Consider the following 25,196-nt stretch of genomic DNA (forward strand, 5'->3'; position numbering starts at 1 on the left):
GGAAAGGACTTTGTTGGAGTCTAAATCAGGGGTCCCTGAACTAAGGCCCAATCACCTTCTAAATCCGGCCCATGGACGGTCTGGGAATCAGCATGTTTTTACATGAGTAGAATGTGTCCTTTTATCTAAAATGCATCTCTGGGTTATTTGTGGGGCATAGGAATTCATTCATATATTTTTTCAAAATATAGTCCGGCCCCCCACAAGGTCCGAGGGACAGTGGACTGGCCCCCTGCTGAAAAAGTTTGCTAACCTCTGGTCGAAATGCTCCTTCCCCCTTCATGCATAATAGCTGGCCTGCACTGTGAGAGCGCCTTAGGACTCCACCTGACTTTATTTGAGTTGTAAAGGCACCACTCTTGTCGGTGTCCCTCTCATGCAGCCCCAGGGCCTTGGAAGACATGGCCAATGTTTGCTGCCATGATGTGTCTCCTTCCTGTGCCAGCATTAACTGAGGCAATAATGTTATGGCAATGAGCCAAGGAGCATAGTCGACAGTCAGGACAATACTGAGCCAGATGGACCAATTGTGTGAATCTGTTATTATAAGGCAGTTTCCCATATAATTAGGGAATAAACCATAGTTCTGAAAAAGATGCGTTTAAGACTGTTTCCATGAGCAACGTAATCCAAGGTGTTTTAAGGTACAAAAATAGTTGCTTTGTCCAAGGTATAACACAAAACTGGACTGACCCTCCAGGTCCAAGAGATATGAAGGAAACTGGCCAATATCATTCCTCCAAAGTGTTATCTCAAAGTGCCTCATGTTACAACATTGCACCACTGCATTGCATTGTGCAGGGCTATAATTCTAAATGTGCCCTATGAAAGCTATGGATTTCCTTTTCATCTAACAACAACAACAACAAAAAGATAGTCTGATGAAAGCTGTTTTTCCACATCTTGATTTGGTTTCCTTCGAAGTGCTTCGCATTCTACAGCATGCCAGGGATAAATCTGACCCATCTGTTTGTTTTGAAGTCTAATCTAGCCCTGACAAAGGTAGCAAATCTTCCTTAAAACATGCTCCAAGCTGTTCACATTCCAAGTTTCCACTCTGCAGTCTGAAACAGCAAGCATACATGACTGACTTTCTTTCTTAAAAAGACTCTTTCGCTCTTAAATAAAGTTGCTCAGGCATACCTCTGCTCAAGATTTTGTTCTGTGGCCTTGGTCTGCCTTTGGAGGGCCCCAAGGCATTTTGTACACGTGCAGTAAGCCTTGACTGTCAAGGAGAATGAGGGAAGCACCACCAAATTCATTTAGGAGTCACAATTTATCAGTGAAGTTCAGAGATCTCTCTTGCTTAACATCTTTCTTACCAGAGTGTCTTTGCTTGTGTAGTGAACCATCCACCCCTCTTTCATCACTGTGCTGCTTCTCCTTTTTGTATGTTTAATAGATTGCACTACTCTCATTAATGGAATATTGTTGCTTGTCGAAGGGCTTAAAAGAAACCACACACCAGTCAATAGATTTTAATAAACATGCAAAACAAATCCTTCCAAAGCGAGATACGTTAATTTGTTGTTCTCTGTGGCTATGTCTCCAGCAGAACAAGAGAAACAAAGAGTAAGGCTAGTACCGTCTTTCCCACATTTTAAGACACCGTCTTATCACTTTTTTTCCTCAAAAAAACACTGGGTGGCTTATTTTCAGGGAATGTCTTACCGGTATTTTTATTACATCAGGAGCAGTGCCCCTCTTGCTCCCTGTCTCCCTGCGGGGCAGGACTCTTGACTGAAAGAAAATGACGGGCAACAGCCACCACCAAGCTCCATGAGAGGGAGTCTGAGGGAAGGGAGGTGTGTGCATCGCTGGCCCAGCCCTCTCTCCCCGGCCCTGGGATGTTCGTGAGGGAGGGAAGGAGCTCCTCCGAAGGGCTGCTCTCTCTCTCTCCCCTCACAGGTGGGGACTCACTTAATAGCAATCTGCTACACTGGAGCTTCTTAAATTTAAACCAGTACAGTATAATGGAATCTATCTGTGTGATGCAGTCGTAGCAGTAGCCTATACTAAAGCAAATAAGGATCTCTACCAGCCAGCCAACTGCCCAAGACTTAAGAGCGAAAGTTCCAACAATGTAGCACTTTGTAGCACTGATAGCAAAGAGGCTACCGGCTGAGATACTGTAGAAAACAAAGCAGCCAGCTGAGCAGCAATTAAGATGGTAAATGGTAGCAATTAAGTAGCAATTGAGCCAGCAGAAAGCGGGGTGAGATAATCTGCTGGTCCTAACAACCCGTCCGTGTTTCTCTTACCCACAAAATGTTAACTTTTGTTGTAGGGTGTAGGGCAGTGTTTAGCAGCTCCTAAACAGCGAGAAGGGGAAAGTCCTTAATCCCCAAGGCAAGGACTGCGCCACCGGCAGCGATCCCGGTACCGGTACAAATCCTTAAAGGGGAAGCTCTACAGACAAGCAATGGAAAGAAAAAAGAATCCTCACTTTTTAAAAGGCTATTAAAAGGGGGAAAGGTGGGGGGAAGCGAGAGGTGGGCTGTGTGTGTGTGAGAGAGAGAGAGAGAGAGGCGGGGGGGGGGAGAGAGAGAGAGACGCGCACACAGAGTCTCTCCCTAAAGGGGAAGGCAGCGTCTTCAATCGCCCCTCTTTTTTCCCTCGTGCTTTCATCTTCTCCCCACCGCAAATGCCACTTTTCTCCTCTTCACCAAGCAAGCAGAGCTCACACAGCCTAGCTAAAAAAAAATATTTTGGAATCCTTTTACAGGTATTTTAAAAAATGCTTACAGAAACAGGAGGGGGAATCACGAGGCTGCAGGAACGGCTCTACGGTGCATTTTTACAAGCTTTTAAAAGAAATACGTGTCTTTGGAGCGACAGTAAAATGGGGAGAGATTTTTATGGGGGAGAGTTGGCTGGCGGGAGGGGGGAAGGGTCTATCACTATGTCTTATTTTCGGGTTATGGCTTATATCGCGCAACTGCTTAGAAATCCTGCTATGTCTTATATTATGGCTACGTCTTAAAAAGGGGGAAACACGGTACTGAGGGCCCATAAGAAAAATTCCAAAGTCCTATCAGAGCAATACTTTTACTGGGCCAACCAAAATGACATGCAAATGAAGCATTAGGTAGCTTATCCCACACTCCATGTATGCCATTCTGAGGGGTTTTGGAGGAAGAGCAGTTAACATAAATATACTAAATAAACAATAAAAAAATTATACCCTGGTCTGGTTACAAACTGTAGCATTATTCTGGCACAACAAGGGCATCACGAAGGGGTGCAAATGTGTGGTTTGGACTTTTAGATCTGCATTTTCCCACATCTATTCCTATACACTAATATTTGCAGGAGACACTAAATTTTTAGTGCCATGTTAAGTTTCGGAAGAGGTGAAACCTATCACCTTACTCCTAGGGCGATATATTGACAGTTATAGCTAGCAGAGGTAACAGTGGAAACAAGTTCAACTATCTGCTGTGCAAAAACTCACCTGATCATCCTATTACTCTCATCCTGGTCATCCTGCATTTCTCCATTGTCATTCTGGTTCATGATTGCCATCTCAGCATCATGACCCACAGATTCCTCCATTTCATCCAAGAGTCCACTGTTTCTTTCACTGTCGTTGTCATCACTTCCCTCTTCCATGACAACATCAGACTCAGCACCCGGGCTAAGCAAATCTGGAATTATTTTGACCACGTTATTGTGAAAGCCTTAAAAACAGATCCAGTGTTAACTCTGGCATGAAACTAAGCCCGTAGATATGAATACTGCTTCTAAAAGAGCATATCCAGCAAACAAGCAAGACTTTAATTCTAAAATAGCTTTGAGAAATCTAATGAAAATAAAAATAAAAGTTTCAAGTGTATTCAGAATGGGATGGGGAAGTTTCTTTTAACCAACAGCTAAAGCTTTCGAAAAATTCCCACTAAGCAAAGCAAATAGCACAGAGAAAAATGTTAAAAATGCAAAACTGTATTAATTACCGCATGTAATACTGGAACTTCAAACACTTTCTTAAAAATACCATTTTTCTAAGCATCAAGAGTGAATCTAGAACATTGCAGCTGAGTGTGCCACTGCATTTTCTTTTATGCTTTATCCAGAAAATAACATTACACTGGTGGAATGGGGCCAGTTCTCTTGTTTCATTTCTATATGCTGATACACGTTTTGTGCGAGGAGGAAATTGTTGAGTCTTTCCCCAATGATCCTTGCTTATTTATAATTCTACCAATCTTGCTTCCCACCTATGGAATGAACTTTTAATAAACATTTGTGTAATCCTTGGATGGATGACAATCCTCAGTGACAAACACTCTTCTGTCGTTTCCTGAGAGGCACTTCCCTAAGACAAGGATTTGGCAGACATAACAACCTCCACCAAGGCAAGGAGAAATGGTTCTCTTTCTAACAGTGGCATATGAGAGCTTGCTTTCACAGAAAGGACTGCCTACACACAGAGCAAGAGTACACGATAGGTTCTGGGAAACTTCCACTGGGGATACAACACTGAAAAATGCTTTACAGAATCCAAATGTATGCAAGCAAAATGCCCATCTAGAGATGCTGGTGAAACTTGCTTATCTGAGGCTCAGATATGAGCTTTTATGGGACATGCTATACTTATCTCAAAGAAGAGGCAAGCTTTAGGATTCCTAAAGTTTTCTCTAGGTATAAAACTACATTTTCAAAGGGCCAGTGGGACCTTTTTGTCACGGTAGAATGTTACCAGACTGGAGAAGAGATGGGAGGAAGTAGGAAGAAACACACCTTCTCCCCTCTTTGTAGTTGTCCAGAACACAGTCACACATTTATATATAAGAAATATTGCATTCCTCTGCCTAGATTGTCTGACATAAGATTCAGGTATATGCCCCTCCTTCTCTGCCTTTGTAAAAGAAGCAACTGCTTACATACATAGATAAAGTAGAAAACTCACATGTTCCAAACTTAACCTGCCTTGGTTTTCCATTCTTTATAACTCAGGAAGTCTAATAAATATGCTCACTTTGTCGCATTTTAAAGCATGATATTGACAGCTCATCCTCTTTAATATTTTAGTGTACAAGTGTACCATGCAACCTATGACTTTTCTTTAAAAATAGCCCCCTCATCTACTTCTAAGTGTCTTCTCTCTGTGCAACAGGTTTTTAGAACATGCATTACTATAGCCTTCAATGCAACTTACCTCCATTAATGGCCACTTCCCCAAGGCAATTATTTGGCACTCTGGGTGCACAGCGTTTGTGACAATTGAACCTGCAATCTAATTAAAGATAAGATGCATAATTTCACCTAATGATACTGCAACATCAACAGGTGTCGAGATTTGTACATTGCAGCATATAATAAAGGATCATTGTAAGATGGTCTCTTTTGGTTCGATTGTAATGCCAAACTCTGCTTTGGTGCTAACGTAAACAAGCGTGGTGTGAACCTCAGGCTTACAAACCCTGCACTTGCAATTCCCCACTTCCCTTCCATTGTGTCCAATTCTGCAAAGTTTGGTTTGCATTTTCCCCATGAACCAGGACTGCAAAACATGATTTGATCCTAGTCTGCAGGGCAAATGGAAACCCTACTTATCCGGCTGAATGATAGTACTCATTCACACAACACCATATGTGGTTTGACATTGTACACAGCAGGCATCCCCAAACTGCGGCCCTCCAGATGTTTTGGCCTACAACTCCCATGATTCCTAGCTAACAGGACCAGAGGTTAGGGATGATGGGAATTGTAGTCAAAAACATCTGGAGGGCCGAAGTTTGGGGGTGCCTGGTATACAGAATGACATTTTTCTTCCTTTTTAAAAATAATATTATTAATAATAATAATTTGCAAGAAACAGGCTATAAGCATGACATTATTAAAACAATTGATTCCCCCCCTCCCCCAGAATGCAGCACAATTTCCCATAAATCTATATACATAGTTGGGGGGTGTCAGTCATCAGGATGTTTATTTGAATGTTTTTTTTTAAAGTGATGCCATGTTTTAGCAAAAATGCCATTTAGCCACATCTATACCAGGTCAGGCTCAGGGGTCCCTTTACCTTTATACCTCCAGAGGGGGAAAATCTGCACACAAAAATCTGAACTCTGTGATCTGCATCTTTTTATTTATTTATTTAATTAAAAGTATTTCTACATGATTTAACATTTAAATACCTCTAAGCGCTTTCCAAAAATGCAAAATAAAAACAATAAAACAGTATCATAAAAACAGAGATGCAACATAAATACCAATAAAACAGTATTACAAAAGCCATATAATAGCAGATATTATAAAAGCATCCAATCTTAGGGGGTCTAGGAAAGCCTTGGGGGGGGGAGATGTCTTTAAAAGATGCTTTCTATTCTTCATCCGGGTTTCTCTGGCTATGGTAAGGGACAAGTAGTCACTGGATTTATTACTGAGCCTGCAGCCACCTGCCCACTACTGAGATCTCATTAGGCATTGCACATTCAGTTTCAAGCATATTTTTGCAGATATAAAGGCCAAAAAATATGGAGGGTTTGTTTACAGCTTAAAGCTGAAATTTTCAGCTGCATTCTATGCCAGATTCTACACACTGTGCTTTTGCTGCACCCCTGCAGACTCACATTACTCACAGATTATATATAAACAGAAAAAGCAGAATGTTGTGTAAATAAGGTTCCCAGGAAGAGCATCTTCTCCTTAGGGGGTTTTGGTCCAGGAAGCCTTGCATATTTCTGTATATTTTTGTCTTATCTTCATGGGTCAGTGAACCGAAGTCTTACTTTGGCAGCTGGTTTGATTGCCAAAGGTCACACCCACTAATGATGAGAGGGGTATTATCAAAGATGTGTGCAATCCACCATTCTGCATGAATGCTCAAAAACTTCATGTTTTCGTTAAAAAAAATTATTCTTGTTTTCTACCTCCTGTGGCTATAGCGAATGTCAGATGAGTCTGTGGTCAATATACGGTGAAATTTCTAAAGTCATAATTGATGCAGTAGGGTGGTCCAGAAGTTGTGGGCTAATGGTTCCATGTCCCACATAGCTCTTCCGAAGAGCACAGAAGGGAACTGGCAGAAATGGACTTTCTCATCCCTCCTTCCACCCCCAGCAGCCTCCCATCCTTGCCATAGGTCAGGGTCCTTGTTGCAGGTGATGGCTTGGCATGCGGGAAGGGGATCCCCCTAGATTAGGCAGAGGCAACTTCAGCCTGCAGTTATCTGTGGATCCAACCCCATAGTTAGCAGCAGCAAAACAAAAAACAAGAACACCGATGAACTTTTAAAAATATATAACTGAAATTCTTGGAAGCATATGATGGAGCTCCTTTGAATTCTTAAATACACTTACCTTTGCATTGTAAGCCCTGTCTAAAAAGTCCCTTGAGTAGCTTCTTACAATACTGACAGACCGTTGGCCGTGTATATGAATGGATCACAAACGTATGAGGCACTTTAACCTTGGAAAGCAAAATCTTGTCAAGTTGAATAGGTCGCCCAATGTATGACTGTGAATTGGATCTCTTCTCTCTCCCAAACGACTCCGGAGGTGATTTTTGCTAGAATGTGCATATATGGCGGCAAGATATTTAAAAAGTCATTTTAGCAGACGCTGTTTTTAACAAACATAAACCTTGTACATTCAAATTTGGCTCTCTCTCTGTGTGTGTGTGCGCGTGCGTGCGCACGTATGTGCGCATGTGTGTTTTATCTTTATCTATCTATCTATTACATGGGCTTGTCACTGCCCTCTCCACTCCCACGCCTTCCATGGCAGCTTTTGTTGTGAAAATCAAACTTTAGGGAAGTGTGGTACCAAGAAACGTCAGGGCATGGGAAAGTCTTGGGCATTGTTGAAGGACTAGGTACACAGTTGCTATCTTTGCATTGCGTCCCCCCCCCCCCCCGGAACAGATTGACTCAGTATACTTTAAAATGAGATATGCTTTTTCCTCTTCAGAACTTTATGCATTAATTGAGTGAGTAATAAATCAATTAGAAACACTATTAACTAAAAAAAATTTTTTAGTTGGGTGACAGCTACAAAATACCACCTTTGTCATTGGATGGAGTTTGGTGGATTCTCTTTCCTTGGAGGTTTTTAAGCAGAGGTTGGATGGCCATCTGTCATGGACGCTTTAGTTGACATTCTTGCTTTGCAAGAGGTTGGACTAGATGACGCTTGGGGTTCCTCCCAACTCTACAGTTCTATGATTTTATCAACATAGGGCAAGAGCTAAGGCTTTGATCAGAAAATACAAATTTATTGTAAAAATGCCTGCTAATAGTAAGATCTACTGCTCTGGACTCAGACTTTTTTATCCAATGTGTTGGTGGTTAGTTAAAGAGAGATGTGAATAAAAAAAAATTTCCGAGTAGCCAGCCAGATTCCTGACTCAGGAAGCCTGGACATTTACCAGGAAACAATTGCTTAACTAGATTACATTATGGAAACTACAGAAGCCAGCAACCCCTCCAGGCACTAAGCAAATCAGTGCAGTTATTTCTCAACAAGTATATTGCTTTTAGACTGGACAACACTGCATTTCAAGCACCTTCTGCAAATCCTAAGAAGGTTTCACATGTGCAGATATTTAATTGGACAGCTGCCCAGCTGTTTCAGTAAAACTGATTCAATCCAAGCAATAAAAATATTATTAGGCAGGCCGTATTGTACTTACGTGATTAAAAGTAAGCAAGGTACGTTGCCTTCGGTACAATTTAGGAGAAAGTCAAATTTCAAAAGAGGTTTTAGTTTTGTGTCCTTTTTAACAGCAAATTTAAAAAGGTAGCAAAAGAGATCTGGGTAGGCTATCAGACGCTACAATGCATCTAAAGCAATGGCATCTGTTTCTACATGACAACGGCAAGGTCTTGAACTGAAATAATGATTGAAATAAGAGAGTGACAGCTGCTAAATAGCAACAACAATGGCTTGCCTGTTCTCTCTTTTACTTGGTTCATTTAGGACTTACAAGCCTGGAATATGCCTGGAGAGACAATTTTATGATGTCTATTAAAATATTAATATTTTTAAAAATATTACCTTTAAAAACTTGGGTCAGAGTTGTTTGAAGGACTGCCTGTAAGATCAAGACGGAGCCACTTGTCTACTACTAAGATCAGTGAAATTGGTAGGCACAAGAGGGAGTTTATCTGTGGTGGCCCCACATCATAGGAATTCACTGCCACCTGACCTCTGTGAAGCTACCACCTATTTATTTTTGCTGGCTTATTTGGGAGTGATGTTCTGTGCTGCTCTTGGTTGAAAATGCTGTTTTTGTTTTTGGTTATTTATTATCAGTGGTTTTATTGAAGTTGTGACCTTTGCTGGAGCCTGTAATTGTATACTAATTTATTAGTATTGGAAATTGTTTATTTATTTTATTATTTATCCAGTGGGTTTTACTTATAAAAAGACAGCCAACACACACACACACACACACAATCATACAAACATATAGCAGGAACGCTCCAATGTTGCCATAGACTCCAATGTTGCCATAGACTGAAGTCCATATGACTTATACAGGCAAAGGAGGTAATTCACTTGCCCCTGCCCCAGCTTCGCATAGGGTTTGGCAAATGGTTCAGAGCCGCTGTTTGTAAAAGAGCACCAACCACATGTGCATATCTATGTAGCTTGAGGGTTTTCATGGACCCAGGCAGCTGAGCAGTGGTAACTTCAAGCCCTTTTGTGAACAGTTAAACTCCTGAGAGATAGCTGATCTCTGCCGAAAGCGGGTATTGAAGTGACTTCGAAACCCATGGAGTTCTTTTACTGGTGTGGTTTGAATTCGAGATGTGCCTGCAAAGGAATATTTTATCCTTTACAGCCAAGCTTGAGCCATTGCCAGTCAGTGTGGATGCTAATGAGCTAGAATAGCCCAATGGTCAGACTTTCTGTGTTCCTATGATTTCAGTGAGTTAACTCTGAGAACGAGTTAGTTGGGGATCACCCAAGACTGAACTACAAAAGAGTGTCTGAACTTCTAATTTTGGGGTTGAAAATACATTTTAAGATCAAAATACCTATATGAAAATTTTTACCACATTTCCAAATGAAAGAAGTGTGGCACAGCACTACTTTCATTTGGAAATTAATTCACTGCAAAATTTGAATTGCTGAGCATCTACCATTTAGCCATATTAGAGAGGAGTATAAAATAAGTACATACCTCAAAGCTAGGGCTTGTAGGAATCTAGATAAGGAAGACCACAGTCAAAACAAACAAGAGAAAAACAAAACATAAAGCCATGTTATTTGGGAAGCAACTATAAAGTTCAATTGTTCAAATAATAACAAAAAAGTTTAACCAGCCTGCATTTATCTACCAACACCATTATTTGTTCAAACTTCAATTATATTTGTTTGCTTATTTTAAATATTTCTATGCTGCCTTTGGGGCTTCAAATAGGATTCAGAGTGTTAGACTTCTTACTAATGAAAACAACTTTTAAAAAGTGTCAAAAACAAAATGTATAGGATCTTTGGATTACAAAAAAAGATGATTAATCCTGCTGTTATTTAATGTTGAAATGTGGAATGCGCTTATTCCAACTAGGGAGCTATAGTCTCTCTCCCCCCCCCCCAAATGATTTGTATACTTCTGCTAACCTGCTAATACTTCCCTTCTTGTGTTTGGATGGTGGCATATCTAGGAGATATAGATCAAAAGCTACAAATCTGTACAAAATTACATGGAAATAAGTCCCATTGAACTCAACAGAAATTACTTCTGAGCAGACATGCATAGGATTGCACATTTATTTAACTGTCAGTAAATAATATCTAGTTTTATTGTTTTTGTCTAGATGAAGTTTGCCTCTAAACTTATCTTAGAACACTGAGCTTGTCCTAAAATGAAATCTGTCCTGAAGCTTTAAAACATATTTGGAAATGGACTTGTCATATATTATCCCAGAGTCACTCCTGTCTTTGCTATCAGGTGATACCGTGATACACTGATAAAGGCATGTTACCATTCTTGTGGAATCAATTGAAAATTTCCAAATAATAGAACTTCAATTAATAATACTGGACTGGCATTCACAGATAAAATGTTTTGAATATACATTTAAATGCACAATTTTAAAGCAAGAATCATTTCCCCCCATTGTATTATTGCCATGTATCACACGATAAAGATGTGAGAAAGTAATGTCTCACCCACACTTAAGATTTCCTGCATCAGAAAAAAAGCACTTTTTATGAAGTGCCCCAAGAGCTATGCTGGCACAATCTCGCAAAATATGTCTTACAACGGGACTTTCTGAACTCTTCAAAGGTGCCAATGCAAATGTTTACACATTCTTATTTAGGTTATGGCCTTACTACCACTTGAATTGCCAGTAAATCTGTTATAAGTCCTGTAGTGAAAGACAGCAATTTGTGTTGTGTAAATGTGTCAGCCCCTTTGACCAAGCCAAAGAGCTTGAGATTGCCTAGTGAAATTTCTTCTTCTTCAAACACTACATCCCAGTGAATTCCAACTATTGTTGGAAATGTCCAAGGAACATTGCAGGTACTTCCATGTGTTGAGGACAGTGAGCTTCTGATTTGTCACAGTAGTAAGTCATTTTGGACATGGAGGAAATCTTTAAAGGCAGATTGTGACCCTGCTGCTTAAGACGACGACAAAATCCTAGTAAGCATCCTTAAGCCCCTGGGCTTGCCCCACAACTCTTTAGTTCTCTGTGTCTTAATTATTATAATTGTTCTTTATTATACGGCCTTGGTCCTGTATACCTGAAGGAGCGTCTCCACCCCCACCGTTCAGCCCGGACACTGAGATCCAGCGCCGAGGGCCTTCTGGCGGTTCCCTCGCTACGAGAAGCCAAGTTACAGGGGACCCGGCAGAGGGCCTTCTCGGTAGTGGCACCCACCCTGTGGAATGCCCTCCCACCAGAGGTCAAAGAGAACAACAATTACCAGACCTTTAGAAGGCATCTCAAGGCAGCCCTGTTTAGGGAAGCTTTTAATGGATTTCTGTATTTTAGTATTTTGTTGGAAGCTGCCCAGAGTGGCTGGGGGAACCCGGCCAGATGGGCGGGGTATAAATAATTTTTTATTATTATTAACATCTCACTTTTGAAGTGCAGTGTGATTTATATGATTTTATCTTTATCTCCATACGGAGATAAAACAAGTGCACTAGTTTTCTCATCTACCCTAGTAGCCTATAGCCTACTTTTGATTACCAATGCCTCTCCAAGGCACCAGAGAAAAGGGGGTATTTTACAATCCTGCTATCCAGAGTTTCCAGGGAATGAACCTAGAGCCTTCATGGTGTGACCAGATGCAAAGGGTGAACAGAGCCCTACAGCTTTAATAGTTGTGTAGAAGAGGGGGGGGGAATTGTCGTGCAACTATTAAACCTTAGGAAAGCCTGTTATCTTTTGTATCTGGTCATCTGATGCCTTCTGCAGGCAAAGCCTTTGCTCTACTGAGCTGTAGCGCTCTCCTTTCCACAGCAGTTCCTGTCAGCAAGCTCCTCTCACAGGTCCTGCTGTTAACTGACTGGGAAGAGTCAATAGTATAGCAAGGCCAAGCCAATGAATGTGTGTACCTGAATGGGGATTTGAACCCTGGTACAGCTCCAGTGCTAAGACCATTGAACCTCCATCGCTAAGACCACTGAAATTCACTGAAAATTATTATGCACCCCCAAAAGGTATGAAAAGAATGCTGACAACACTTATTTATTGGACTGGGCACTGTGTATCCAGGGGCCATGTTGCTACATTACTTAATCATGCACGCAACTAAGTAGCAACATATCACATTAAGAGAACAGGAATTACACTAGAGGATTTTTTTAAAATAAAAAAACCCCTTATTATTCTTCAGACTTTGCTAACACAGTGGGTGCTCATAATTCTTATTGGAGCTTTTTAGTGTTGGCATATTATAAACAGACTCTGTTCTAATGGATATTACAGCTCAAATATGGAATGTGACTCCACAAGAAAAAGAAAGCTCAAACAGTTTCAGTTGGTAAAATAAGTATGGGGGGCGGCGGAATGCACTGAGAAAAATATGCATGGGAAAGATGCACATGTAAGAAAACATGTGGAATGTATAAGTAATTACTTTTTAAACTCCATGAGAGTTTATTTAGAGCAGGCATGTCAAACCTGCGGCCCTCCAGATGTTTTGGCCTACAACTCCCATGATCCCTAGCTAGCAGGACCAGTGGTTGGGGAAGATGGGAATTGTAGTCCAAAACATCTGGAGGGCCGCAGGCTTGACATGCCTGATTTAGAGCAATGTTTGTATTTTGGATATAGGGGAGGGGAAATCTCTTGTTATTTTTATTAATGTAATAGTTCAAACTATAATCTATATAGGTCTAGCATGAGATGTGCAAGTAATAGATGCTTTTAAAGCTGATTAAGAGTGAATCTAGCTTTCGTTTTCTGTGGCAGGCTAGCTGATTGTGGCATGCAATATTTTGCACATTAACATTTATACTAAAATTTTACCAGGTGTGGGTGTCTGTCAGGCCGACATGTATGGTGCCATTCTATAAATCAGTGAATATGGAAGCATATGCATGCATAAGAGCTTCATATACACACTGAAACTTCCTTATGCACAAGGAATGTTTGATAAGGGCATCTATCAGTGTGAAATTCAATATCTGTCCAATCAGCTTCTATATGTGAGAAGAGGAGGAACCTCCATCTTGCCCTTCATATCATCAAGACAAAGTCTTGAACCAGCCCTGTTGCAGTAGCTTAGCACATAAAAACTGGTGTGTGTTTTTCACAGCATATTACAGTGTGCAGCTTTCTGGAAATACATATGCATGTTTACTGTGGGAAAGTAATGATCAAGTGTTCAAAAGTCATTCATTTATTATTATAGAACCTGCTATGTTTAATATTTATACATTTTGTACCAGGAGAGTTTCATCTGGAGTAGTAGGTGAAAGTTCTGCAGACACTGTCCTGATAGTACTAAGTCCTGTCAAGGAAACATTTGAAAGCCGTCTCTTCCGGACACAACTGCAGTTGTTAGGGATCTTAAATGCACATCTCTTGTGATAGTTTAGGCCACATCCTGAAAATTAAAAATAATAATAATGCTGATTTCAGATTATTTCAATCTAAAACAACAGATGAAAACTAGTAATTTGTAAAGGATTTCTTAAATGCCTGTTTTTGAATAAGCAAGTTTATTCAACAGTGTGTTTAGGTGGTATCTCAGTAAGTTGGGCACTAACCCTTGATTTCCTGAGCCAGCTCAGAGTGCTTCCTTAGGACGGCTCTGGCTTGCATTTGGATCAGGGATAAAAGGAGGTGTCATTGTGAACTCTTTTGATGGCAACCAGCAGACCGTTTTCTTGCATTTCCCTACATTTCAGTAGGTCTACTGAAAGCATGGTTTAGTTGGAGATGACCTGGTTATGGTACATGAAAGAGGAAAAGAACAATTGTGTCTATCGAATCATGCAGCATGTATAGGGATAGGCCAGGCATAGGCAAACTCTGGCCCTCCCAATGTTTGGGACTACAACTCCCATCACCCCTAGCTAACAGGACCAGTGGTCAGGGATGATGGGAATTGTAGTCCAAAACATCTGGAGGGCCAGAGTTAGGCAATAGATAGGTTTAGGTGGGCACATGTAGCATGCCTAAGTCAAGCTTAATGATTTTCCTGCCACCTCAACAACACCCCCTGTTGTAGCCTCTTTATCCCATAAAAGCAAACGTCTCCAATAGAAGTGAATGAGATTGTAAATCTAAGCATGAACCTCAGTAGTAATCAGTACTATTTATTTATTTATTTATTTAGTTAGTTATTTACACAAGATTTATATACCAGTTGATTGTATTAAAACCTCAAAGTGGTTTATTACTGAATTAATTGTCATAAAATAAGAGAATGTTCCAAGAAGGGGGGGGGTTAGGATTGTATGGTCTAAACGTGATTGATTTCTTTGCCGCTGCCCAGACCTTTTGAGCATTTACATCACTTGCAACGTATTTGGATACTTCTTTTGCAAATGCACAGAGGCCAATCTTTAACTCACCCTCGCATTTGAGTCCCTGCCGTACAAGACCCCACAGCATTTCTCCGCAGTGATCACAAAAGGCTGGTGCTCTGTACGAATGAACAAACAGAGCATGGGGTCGAATCTGAAAGTCTTCAAATGTTGCAGAAGCTGGTGAAAGAAAAGATTTCCCAAAGGTTTAAGATGAAATGTGATGATGACGACGACGATGATTATGGAGGCCTAACTGTGCCTAATATTGCTACGTTAAAAAGCTACTTTTTTCAGCAAGTGGTTTAGCTCAGATAAACTGATAATAGCAGGGAGTAAAAAACATATTGGGAAAAGATTTCAGGATTTTCTTTGGTTTCAATCATGAGTTCTTCTATATAAAACCAAACTATTGTTACCAATGGAAGCCCCAGTTACAGCCTAGATTGAACTTCATCCATTTCTAATCCCAACCCTACGACATTACTAAAAGCCTTATCCAACCACTAGGAGAAATCCTACTTTGGCACAAATGATCTATTGATACTTCATGCTCAATCACTGAAGGCTATATCATTCATAGGAAGAATCCATATTCAGTGAAAGATACTGACCAGCAATCTTTCTGTGCTTTAAAGTTCATCATGTACTGTGTTGCTCATGCAAATTGGATGTCACTTTGTATTTTTTTAATCCATTATTGCAGGGTTTGCCAACCTTTTTGGGTCCATTATCAAATTATATCATTGAGTAAGAGCCATGGGCACTACCTGTTCTGGTTACTTATCTCCCCAAATTAGACCCCCCACTCTCAAAAGGCAGAAAGAGAGAAACCGCACACACAGAGACAATTCATTTTTCTAAGAGATTTGGGTCAAAGTCATATGCAACATCCTCCATCAGTTCCACATACTTGACAGAAGAGAAAATGTCACCTTATGGCTAAGAGGACAGTGGGGGGACGAGGACTCAAGAGGTTTTGTTGGTACTTGGGAAAGACTTGAAGGAGATCATTGCACCCACAAGCATGATGCTGTTGATCCTTTATTTACTGTCTGCAAAAACTTTCTGAGTTTGCGTGTGTGTGTGTAAATGTATAAATTGTATAAATGTATAACTGTATAAATGTGAAAAGTTATTCATCAGGAAATACTGTCATATAGTCATAAGTGCTACACTTACAACTTACTTTATCACTGCGTCTTACTTGTCAAACAATAGAATGCCTGAGGCATTTTGGCACAAGAGCTTTAAGTTCTAAGACCTTTGTTTGACTTAAGTATAAAACAAAGGTTTGCTATTTCAAGAGGACAGTAAAAGTGAAATTCTGCAGCATATGTGGAACGTAAACTGTATCATTCCAGCTAAAGTTACATTTCCAAAAGTATGCAGTGCTATAAAGTACAGAAAACCACTGTGTTGCAGGGTTAAAAGTGCAGTTGGTTTTTTAAAAAAAATCAGTCTGGCAATAAGAAACTGCTATTCCACCGTCTCCAACACAATTTTCACTGCAAACAAATAGATATATAAATGGAGAAAGAAGAATGTTGTTGGATCTTCTGAACTAGCAAAATGGGGCGGGGCGGGCAGCGGAGATGGCGCCCCCACCGCCCCTATCTTCCTACGCCCCTGGCTGATAGATTAACAATGGTGCCCTCCAAAGGATTTGGACTACAGACTACACCTCCCATAAGACTCAGCAAGTTTGGCTGTGGGCTGGGTCTGATAGTAAGTGGACATCAGGTTGGTGAAGGCTGGGCTGAGCACAAGTCGTGAGGTTGGTATATATGTAATAGTGCCTGGTCTCTAATGTTAAGGAACACTCTGCAGGCTAGCACACCACCAGCACTCTGGCACATGTGCACTTCCTTCCTCTCCTCCCTTACATGAACTTCTCCCCCTCCCCAAATTTAAATAGTTAACATCATGATCATCAGACTTTTCTGACAACAGCAAATTGATTTTCTTTAATCACTTATGTACTGGTTTATTTCTGCACTTTCCTAAATGCTGGTTGTAATAACAGCTTAAGAGAAATTAAAATATAACTACAAACAGAAAACTTAAGTCAAATATATGTTATTTCCTACTTGCTCATAATTAACAACACTTCCAAAAGATTATTCAGATTCTGGCAATGTACCCCAGAGGAAGTGATTTTCAAAACTGCACCACAGTCTCCTAGAATGCTTTTCGCTTTAGCTATTACCAGTTTAAAATGGAGCAAGGTCATCTCCCCCCCCCCCCCCGGCTGCACTTCAAATTTCATTTGCACATTGCTGTACACATCAGTTAGATTTGATGTGTTTCTAAGTCAGCCAGTTTGTCCACACCAGCATGAGGGAAGGGTTTGGGATGCAAGTACCCTCTTAACTATTTGTGAAATTGTCATCTGTGCATGCACAGTCGTTCGCATGCACACCGCAGCTGTCTCAAGTGTACACACCCCTGTTTAACTACAAAGTGAATATACCCTAAGTTTTCAAATCAGATGAAACAGAGGAAAAGATGCAATTAAATCTTTCTCACGAAACTACAGAATAGATACGGATTGTGGCTAATGTCATGTGCATATTGCTTCAAAAACCAGTGGTGGGAGCTTAGTGGATATAGAGTAAATAGTAATGTGTACAAAGCCTTCTTCTTTTGTGTTCGGACAGTGAATACACCATTCTGTTTTGAGGATTAGGTCACGATGGAACAAAGGAGAAAATGCTCTCTCTGTGCCACACAGGTGCTACACTACTGAGGGCTTGGTGGGTCAAAATCAGCATCTTGAATCATGTTCCGAAGTCAGAAGGAAGCAATGCATTGTGTTGTATTTTACAAGAATAAATTATATTAACATTTTGTGGTGCTCTTTTCTCTCTGTGATACACAGCTCCCATTTGTTTTGATAGACAGGGTCACTTTCAGAGCAGCTTGTGTTCAGATTCTTACGCAAACTAAACAAAAAGAATGCTTTAGTGTAACTCTTTCAAGCTACTCAAGCAACCATGCTTCTTTTTTCTTTTATACTAGGTCATATCAAATAATGTTGCTCTGCTGAGTGAAGGCTATCTGATCCAGTGGAGGCTTCCGTTAGTCATAAGGAGGGTGCAAAGCTGACCCTTACATATCCCTCCCCCTTTTCCTGAAGTCTGCTGTGCTACCTACGATGCTGTTTCAGTGAGTTCCTCAAGCCACTGGCACAGATTAAGGAGATGGTCGATGCAGCTGCAAAGGAAAGGGGATTCAGCAAAAAGTACCACCATTATTTCTGCTAATGGAAGTCCTGATGGATCGAGCAGCCTTTCATCAGCAAAGAACACCACTGGATAAAATGCTTGGAATTCACGGAAACTGCTCTTATTTAAGATTCAACTACCTTAATGATCTAATGACTGAGTCGTCTTAAACCCTTTCCATTTGGAACTTATGGATTCTTGAATCTGTTTTTTTCAGTACTGACTTCAACAACAATCACTTCCTAGTCTGCAGCCTTCTGCTACAAGTCAGCTAGCAATGAAGTAATTGGCACCTCTCCTATGAAAACTGTAAACTTATCCAGCTAGTTTCTCTGCAGATTAATTATGAGGTCAGCACAGCTCACACCCCTTGACATAAAAACAACGCTTATGAACATTTATGGAATACATGAAAACACAGCATACACACAGAAACTAAACGCAAAACATTAAAAAAATCAAATAGACTTGATGTGAGAAGATTAAAGCTTTTACAAATCTCCTGTTCCATAATTTAACTCACTGACCAGGGGTTATTATGAGCCAGGGTTCAAGAAGGCTTCAACACAGAACATATTTTGAGCCCCGAACCATATAAAAAAACAATATGAGTGCCTTTTAGGTCATACAAACACTTCTCCCAAAGCAAACAACAGCCAAAGCCAGTGCAAAAGTAGGATGGAGGCAGGAAGAGGCTTCCTGTCCATAAATTGTATTTGTTAGGAAGGTTAGATCTCCAATAGCTTTCCTTCTAGAAATTCAGCACCACTGATGTTCATAAGCCTAAGTTTGTGGAGTTTTTCTTCAAGGACATAAATAATACCAACACAGTCTCTCTGAAGAGTACAGGAAACTATACTCTGCAAATACACTTACACTGTGATTTCCATCCTCACAATGGCTTCAAAAGGAGAGGTGGCAATGAGAGAAACTGCAGTGGAAATTTATCAGTCAAGTATTAGTTCACATAATGCTTGCCACCACCTGACCTCTGCACCAAAGGATAGCCCAGAGGAATCACACGCAAGTCATTTACATAAAGGGGGACCGGCATATTGTTCTTTGATAATTTAAGATGAACTTTTAAAATAGAAATATAACAAGCTATGGGTTAAAGGCATCTGTAGAAGATTTTGAATTAGAGGAATAGTCCAGTCTGAATATTCAGTGAGAATTCTCAGTACATTTGAAGACATACAGTGGGGCTTCCTGGTTCCGGCGGTAAGAAATGGCTGATTCTCACGCGATCGGAGCTCAGCCGTGCCAGTAATTCAGGGTTGATATGGGGGTAATTAGCCCTGGCAGACTCCCCAGGGTGGGGGAGGACTGTCTCGTAGACCCGCAGACCATCCGAGATTGTCAGCTTGCATCAAGGTGCAAGCGGCAGGACGCTGGGTTCCAGAGCACGACATGGCTGGAACTCCCTGAAGTCACTCCCATAGCCGGAAATATCTGTTTGATAAAATAATTAGATTTGGACAATAAACAGACATAGTCTGTACTGAAGAAGACTGAGAAAAAAATCTACAGAATGGCACAGTCCCTGGTGTTTAAGCTTGGACTTCAAAGAGATTCTCATCATGATGTTTGGATTACAAGGATTGGAATGTTCTTTTTTTCCTTCTCAATACCTACAATTGTTTTTCTATGCCAAGCCTCATTAAGAAACCTAACATTTTTTTGAAAAGTACAGATGGACTTCTATTTATAATTAAGTATTCAATTGCACAGCTTTACTTAGACTTGAAAGACTTGATAAAGATAAAAGAAGAAACAAGAAGAAACAAGATGGCGCTTGTTAATATGATGCAACACGGAAAAATGAGGATTCCTCCCTTTTTCAAGGGAAGTGGGAAATACTTGCTAGCTGACTTTATGACTTGAGACAACAATTTGGGATAACATACAGTGCATGCGTTTGCAGAATTTATTCATTGTGAGTGAGAGAGAAGGCTAAATGGATGTCTATCAGCCCCCTTCTAGAGCCCAGAAAGGGGGGATTGTATGGTCTCCGGAAAAGCTGATTGATCCTCAAATGACATATCTGTGGAATACAGTTCATTTACATTGCAATATTGCAAACAGTATGCTCAAACGACAGGCTTGGACAACAGCCCGGATTGGAAGATTGGAATGAAGTCAGGGAAAGCTGCACTGGCAAATAGACAGTTGAAAAAATATATATACAGACAGTGGTACCTCGGTTTACAAACACAATTGGTTCCGGAAGTCTGTACTTAACCTCAAGCGAACTTTCCCATTGAAAGTAGTGGAAACTGGATTAATCCGTTCCAGACGGGTCCGCGGAGTACTTAAACTGAAAATACTCAAATCGAGGCGTACTTAAACCGAGGTATGACTGTATACACAAATAAAGCTGTACTCGATGGATGAAAGGATATATGATTTCTGACATGATTGAGAATCGGATAGCCAGGGACGGAGGACTTTAAAGCGTTAAGATCAGAATGTGGAAAATATGAGAACAACAACAAGAAGGCAGGAATGAAGATATTGGAGATATACTTCAGAGGTCCAGACTATGGGAAGCCCGGAAAATTAATAATTAGTTGTAATTTGATTGTTTTTTATTTTAGTTTATTGTTTTTAATTGGATTGTGATTATGATTTGATGGATATGTTAATTGGTTGTTTTGATTGGAAAATCAATAAACATGATTTAAATAATAATAATAATAATGAAGCCATACTGTATTTTCCTGTCATTAGAATCCAGCCTATGGCTGCAGTCCTATAGTGTACCTACATACTTGGAAGTAAACCTCATTGAATGCAATGGGAATACCTTCTGAGTAGGCATTGTAGAATTGCATTGTAAATAAAGCACATTCATTCCCCATTCATAATAATAGCAGAAATATGTTTCATTGACACTAGTTGAACTTAAAACTGATTGCCTATGACTAAATCCTTCACTCTGTTTTACTAGGTGCCCCACTATGTCCTTACATTCAAGTTACCTTAATTTATCCCAGTACTAGTTTCACAAAGTGACTGCAAAACATTAAATATATTATCCCTTCTTCCTATATATCTAGCCCCTCGGTCTTGGAATAAAATATTTTCAAATGCAAACTTGCCAAATAAAATACACCCACCATGTTTATTCTTGTTTCTCTGTGGTTTGGTCAATTCCATAGCTGCCAAGTTTTCCCTTTTCTCGCGAGGAAGCCTATTCAGCATAAGGGAAAATCCCTTTAAAAAAGGGATAACTTGGCAGCTATGCAATTCCTAGTCCATTGTTCTGTTTCAAAAGGCATGAAAAAGGCAAACAGCAAGACATACTGAGTCATATGTTCCTGGGCTATACAATGATGTCATGAATTGCCAACATGCTGCCCACCATCCCCAGATGTTGACCAACAGCTCCTATCACCCCTAGCTATTGGCCTTGCTGATTGGGGATGATGGGAAATGGAGCCCAACAACATCAGAAGGGCATCACGTGAATTCAAGTACTCTAGCAGCTCTTAGAATACCCTTTAATAAGTTTTAATAAGATTGTGAAGTGAAAGCTGACGGGAGCTGGGGTGAAGCTGAAACAAAATTTTGAAAAAAAAATCAATTGGGGGGGAGTAGAGTTGGGGTTGTGAGTGCAGCACAGGACAGCAATTCAGAGACGCCAAAACAAAGTCTAAAAAGCAAATGTCGTGAAGAGAGACACTGTATATTAGTGTTTATACACTAATGATGGTGTGTGGAACCTTTGGCCCTCCAGATGTTGCTGAACTACAACTCCCAGCAGCCCCAATAAGTCTGGTTAACAGCTGTTAATGTGGTGGGTGAAAGGTTCCCCGATCTATGCTAATTCTAGAAGCCTCTGTGCCAAGCTGGGCAGACTGAAGTGCTTTAGTCTTAAATGACACACCATTGCTATAATGGGCATAAAGTGAAACAGAACTATCACCCCCCTAGTCAAAACACTCAGGGATATCTTGGGATGAAGAGTGAAATCAAGGAAGCATCATAAAGAGGAAATGTTGTAATAATACGGGGTGGCACAGATTGGCTACAAAAAGGGAAAATTTCTAGATACTCTGAATGGTTGTGCCCTAGAAAAATTGGTCACAAAACCAACCAGTGGGACAGCAATTCTGGACTTAAATAATGGATGGCGTGTGAGATGAACCAATTGGGAACAGTGACCATAGTGCTATTAAATTAAATATACATGGAAACAGCTAATTGCTCAGAAAGTCCAAGTACAATCACATTTACTTCAAAAGAGAAGACTTTCCAAAAATCTGGGGGTTGGTAAAAAGGAAGTTGGCAGGCAATGTCAACAGGATCACCTCTCTCCAAAAAGCTTGGGAGTTGTTAGAACTCAACAGATATATGTTAAGAAGTTTCAGTTGAATGAAACTTAAAGATGAAGACAAAAGTTACTCTCCTAAATTTATATGTGTGTGCACACACAAAACTTTATTTTAGTAAAACTTCTGGTTAACAAGAAAAAAATCAACTCATGATACTCCAAAAAGACACAATAATGATGCAAATTTTATATTTTTCCATAAAACAATCTCTTTTCAAATCATTTTTAACCAGAAAAAATGGCATCATACAATTATCTACCAGTCTGACTTTACACTGATTCATAGAAGCTTGACACAAATATGACTCACAGAACTATATGTATGGAATTATTTTCATTCAAAATGGCTGGTTTTTGTTCTCTTTAAAAAAAATTTTTTAACATGCATCTTGCAAAGAAAGGCAAAATATTTTCCCTTTTGAGTCAGAATGTGAATTTTATGCTTAATTTCACAATTTCTCCATCAACTGTAGTAATTACTGCTACATTCCTAGGAATGTACAGAAACATTTTTCTTTTAAAATAATATTTTTACTTTAGATACCATGAAACAGCATAAGCGAGCCCCACATTGCAAACAGAGCTGTTGGAATGGGAGAGGGGTCTTCAAATATGAAACTACAAATATATCTACTACCCACTACAGAAGCAGTGGATAAGGAAATTTCTTGCTAACTCCAAAAGGCCGCCGAATATTATTTTTCACTTCATGTTCTCATATCATAAATCAACTTTGCTCATTAGATGAAAACACCTTGAACAATTCAGTATTTCTATCTGCCATCAAGGCATGTATTAGGACAGTGTTCTTTCATATGATCCAATGTGGCATTCAGATATAGAAAAGAACTTAAATAAAACTCAATTACATTTGCCATCAATGGGTGAAAAAACCTCTTGAAATTCTGTGTGAAAGCTCAATAACATCTGACTAGCTTCCCTTCCAAAGGGGAAAAAACTGTATTAAAAATCCCATTTTCTCTCTGATTATACTAAAGCAATATGCAATGATTTCCATGTGCCTTCAAGGAAAAAATTTGGACAATCTTATTGTTGTATCAGTCCTAGTATGAAATTTAATATTTTAGGTAAAAATCATACTATAATAGTTTTCATTTCTTTTGATGAAATTATCCTATGAATTTGCACAGTGTCAACCTGGTTTTTTAATGTAAGTTTTAATCTATTAGTGTTTCACATAAGAAACTTGTGAAAACTCTTCCAAGCATATTACTTTTTCATTACATAAGAACCCAGTAATTTTACATGCCAGAGAAGACAGATCACCTCAGAATGAATGCCTATTCAAATCTATAGAACATTATTTTAGATGCACTGTTCTTTTTCTGTGCTAGTAAATTTTCTGAACAAAAAAGATCTGAAATGTGTGAGGAAACAGATGACTTCCAATCCAGCTTCAGTAAAATGTATTTATTGTGCTTTTTGTTTCCTTCTAAAAAAATGACTGTGTAACCTGACAAATTTAAGATGTACAACTTATACATAATAGATATTTGGAAGCAAATGCAAAAGGTAAAAATCTTTACATTAAGAAAGTGAACATTTAAAAGAAAAACAACTTTTCTTTCTCATTTTGATTATTCTGATTTTCTCTCTCTGCTGCATCATAAAATATTTGAGATTCGTTTATTTATGTACTGTTATCATCACATATGGCATGTTTTGGAGTTAGCAAAAGAAAAAGGGCTGATCCCTGCCCCAAGGAACTTACCATTTACCGTAAATTTCAGCAGAGGGAAAAACAGAGAGAGAAGGGAAAGAGAGAGAAGGGAAGCTAGACTAACACCATTAACTAAACAGGTAGCCCAGGACTCTCAGAACTCTAATTGTAAGTGATTCCACCTGTAGTATTTGGTAAATTTACAATGATCCATCTCCGTCATTTGAGGCTGACTGACTGTATGTTACCTGGCCCAATTGGGGTTGTTCCTAAGATATAAAGCCTTGAAAAACATGATACCTAGGTATCTATTGGAATGTTTCTATGCTCATGAGCAAGCCCAGACCTTGACGTCAGCTAGCAGGGCCCTTCTCACTGTGCTATTACAACGAGTTTGAGTTATGTAGGGGATAAGGAGGATGGCCTTCTTGGCATTTCACTAAGTTCCCTACACAACTCACAACCATTGTGGTAAGACAACAGTAAGTAACATGTGAGATCACTTGAACTCCCTGGTATGTTCTTTTGATGTGTGAAGAGATAGTGCCAGCTAGTCACACTTCCCACCCCTTGAAAAGGCTATACACGAGAAAGTTGAAAAGGGCTTTTCCATGTGAGGTAAAACCCCTGTTGTCCCAGGATTCCTCTCCCATCATGAAGGAGCCCTAAACATGCACATACATAGGGCCACTTCACATGGCTGCCAAATTTACAGGCAGCATACACATCCGTAGGCCTGGAGGGGTGCCAGCAGTGTATGGGGGGGGGGGTCTGAACATCCGTCTCTAGTGGGAGGTTAAGGCCAACATTTGCTGACATTGCTGTCCAAGTAATACTTCATGATAGCTGTGACAGAGAGGGGAAATTTGTTCTGGACTGCAGAAGAACTAGGGAAGGAGTATGAGTGATTAAAGAAGACGCTTTGTTGCATTTGTGCTAGTAAATTATTTTGCATAGCCAAATACGCAACACTAAGTCAGCGTTTCTCAACCGCTGTTCCGCGGCACAC

General features: G+C 39.9%; 1 protein-coding gene across 8 annotated transcripts in view; it reads right to left on the reverse strand.

Annotated features, from left to right (window-relative positions):
- Positions 1-25,196, reverse strand: part of PRKD1 (protein kinase D1) — a 105,502-nt gene that overhangs the window by 23,130 nt on the left and 57,176 nt on the right. For 4 of the 8 annotated variants that reach the window (XR_015950398.1, XM_088671358.1, XM_088671347.1 and 1 more), the window contains 7 exons: positions 14,992-15,123; positions 13,849-14,018; positions 10,132-10,155; positions 7,305-7,512; positions 5,159-5,236; positions 3,455-3,647; positions 1,323-1,446 (listed from right to left, as the gene is read on the reverse strand). Coding sequence is in view for 7 of the 8 variants with exons in the window: in XM_088671358.1 (XP_088527484.1) it covers positions 1,323-1,446; positions 3,455-3,647; positions 5,159-5,236; positions 7,305-7,512; positions 10,132-10,155; positions 13,849-14,018; positions 14,992-15,123 (929 nt within the window). In the remaining variant the exon portion in view is untranslated. Of the gene's footprint in view, positions 1-1,322; positions 1,447-3,454; positions 3,648-5,158; positions 5,237-7,304; positions 7,513-10,131; positions 10,156-13,848; positions 14,019-14,181; positions 14,359-14,991; positions 15,125-25,196 lie in introns of those variants that run through there. The other 4 variants (XM_088671353.1, XM_035110208.3, XM_088671375.1 and 1 more) reach the window with 3 other exon arrangements.

This window comes from Zootoca vivipara, chromosome 1, assembly GCF_965207765.1.
Source record: "Zootoca vivipara chromosome 1, rZooViv2.hap1.1, whole genome shotgun sequence".
Taxonomy (NCBI): Eukaryota; Metazoa; Chordata; class Lepidosauria; order Squamata; family Lacertidae; genus Zootoca; species Zootoca vivipara.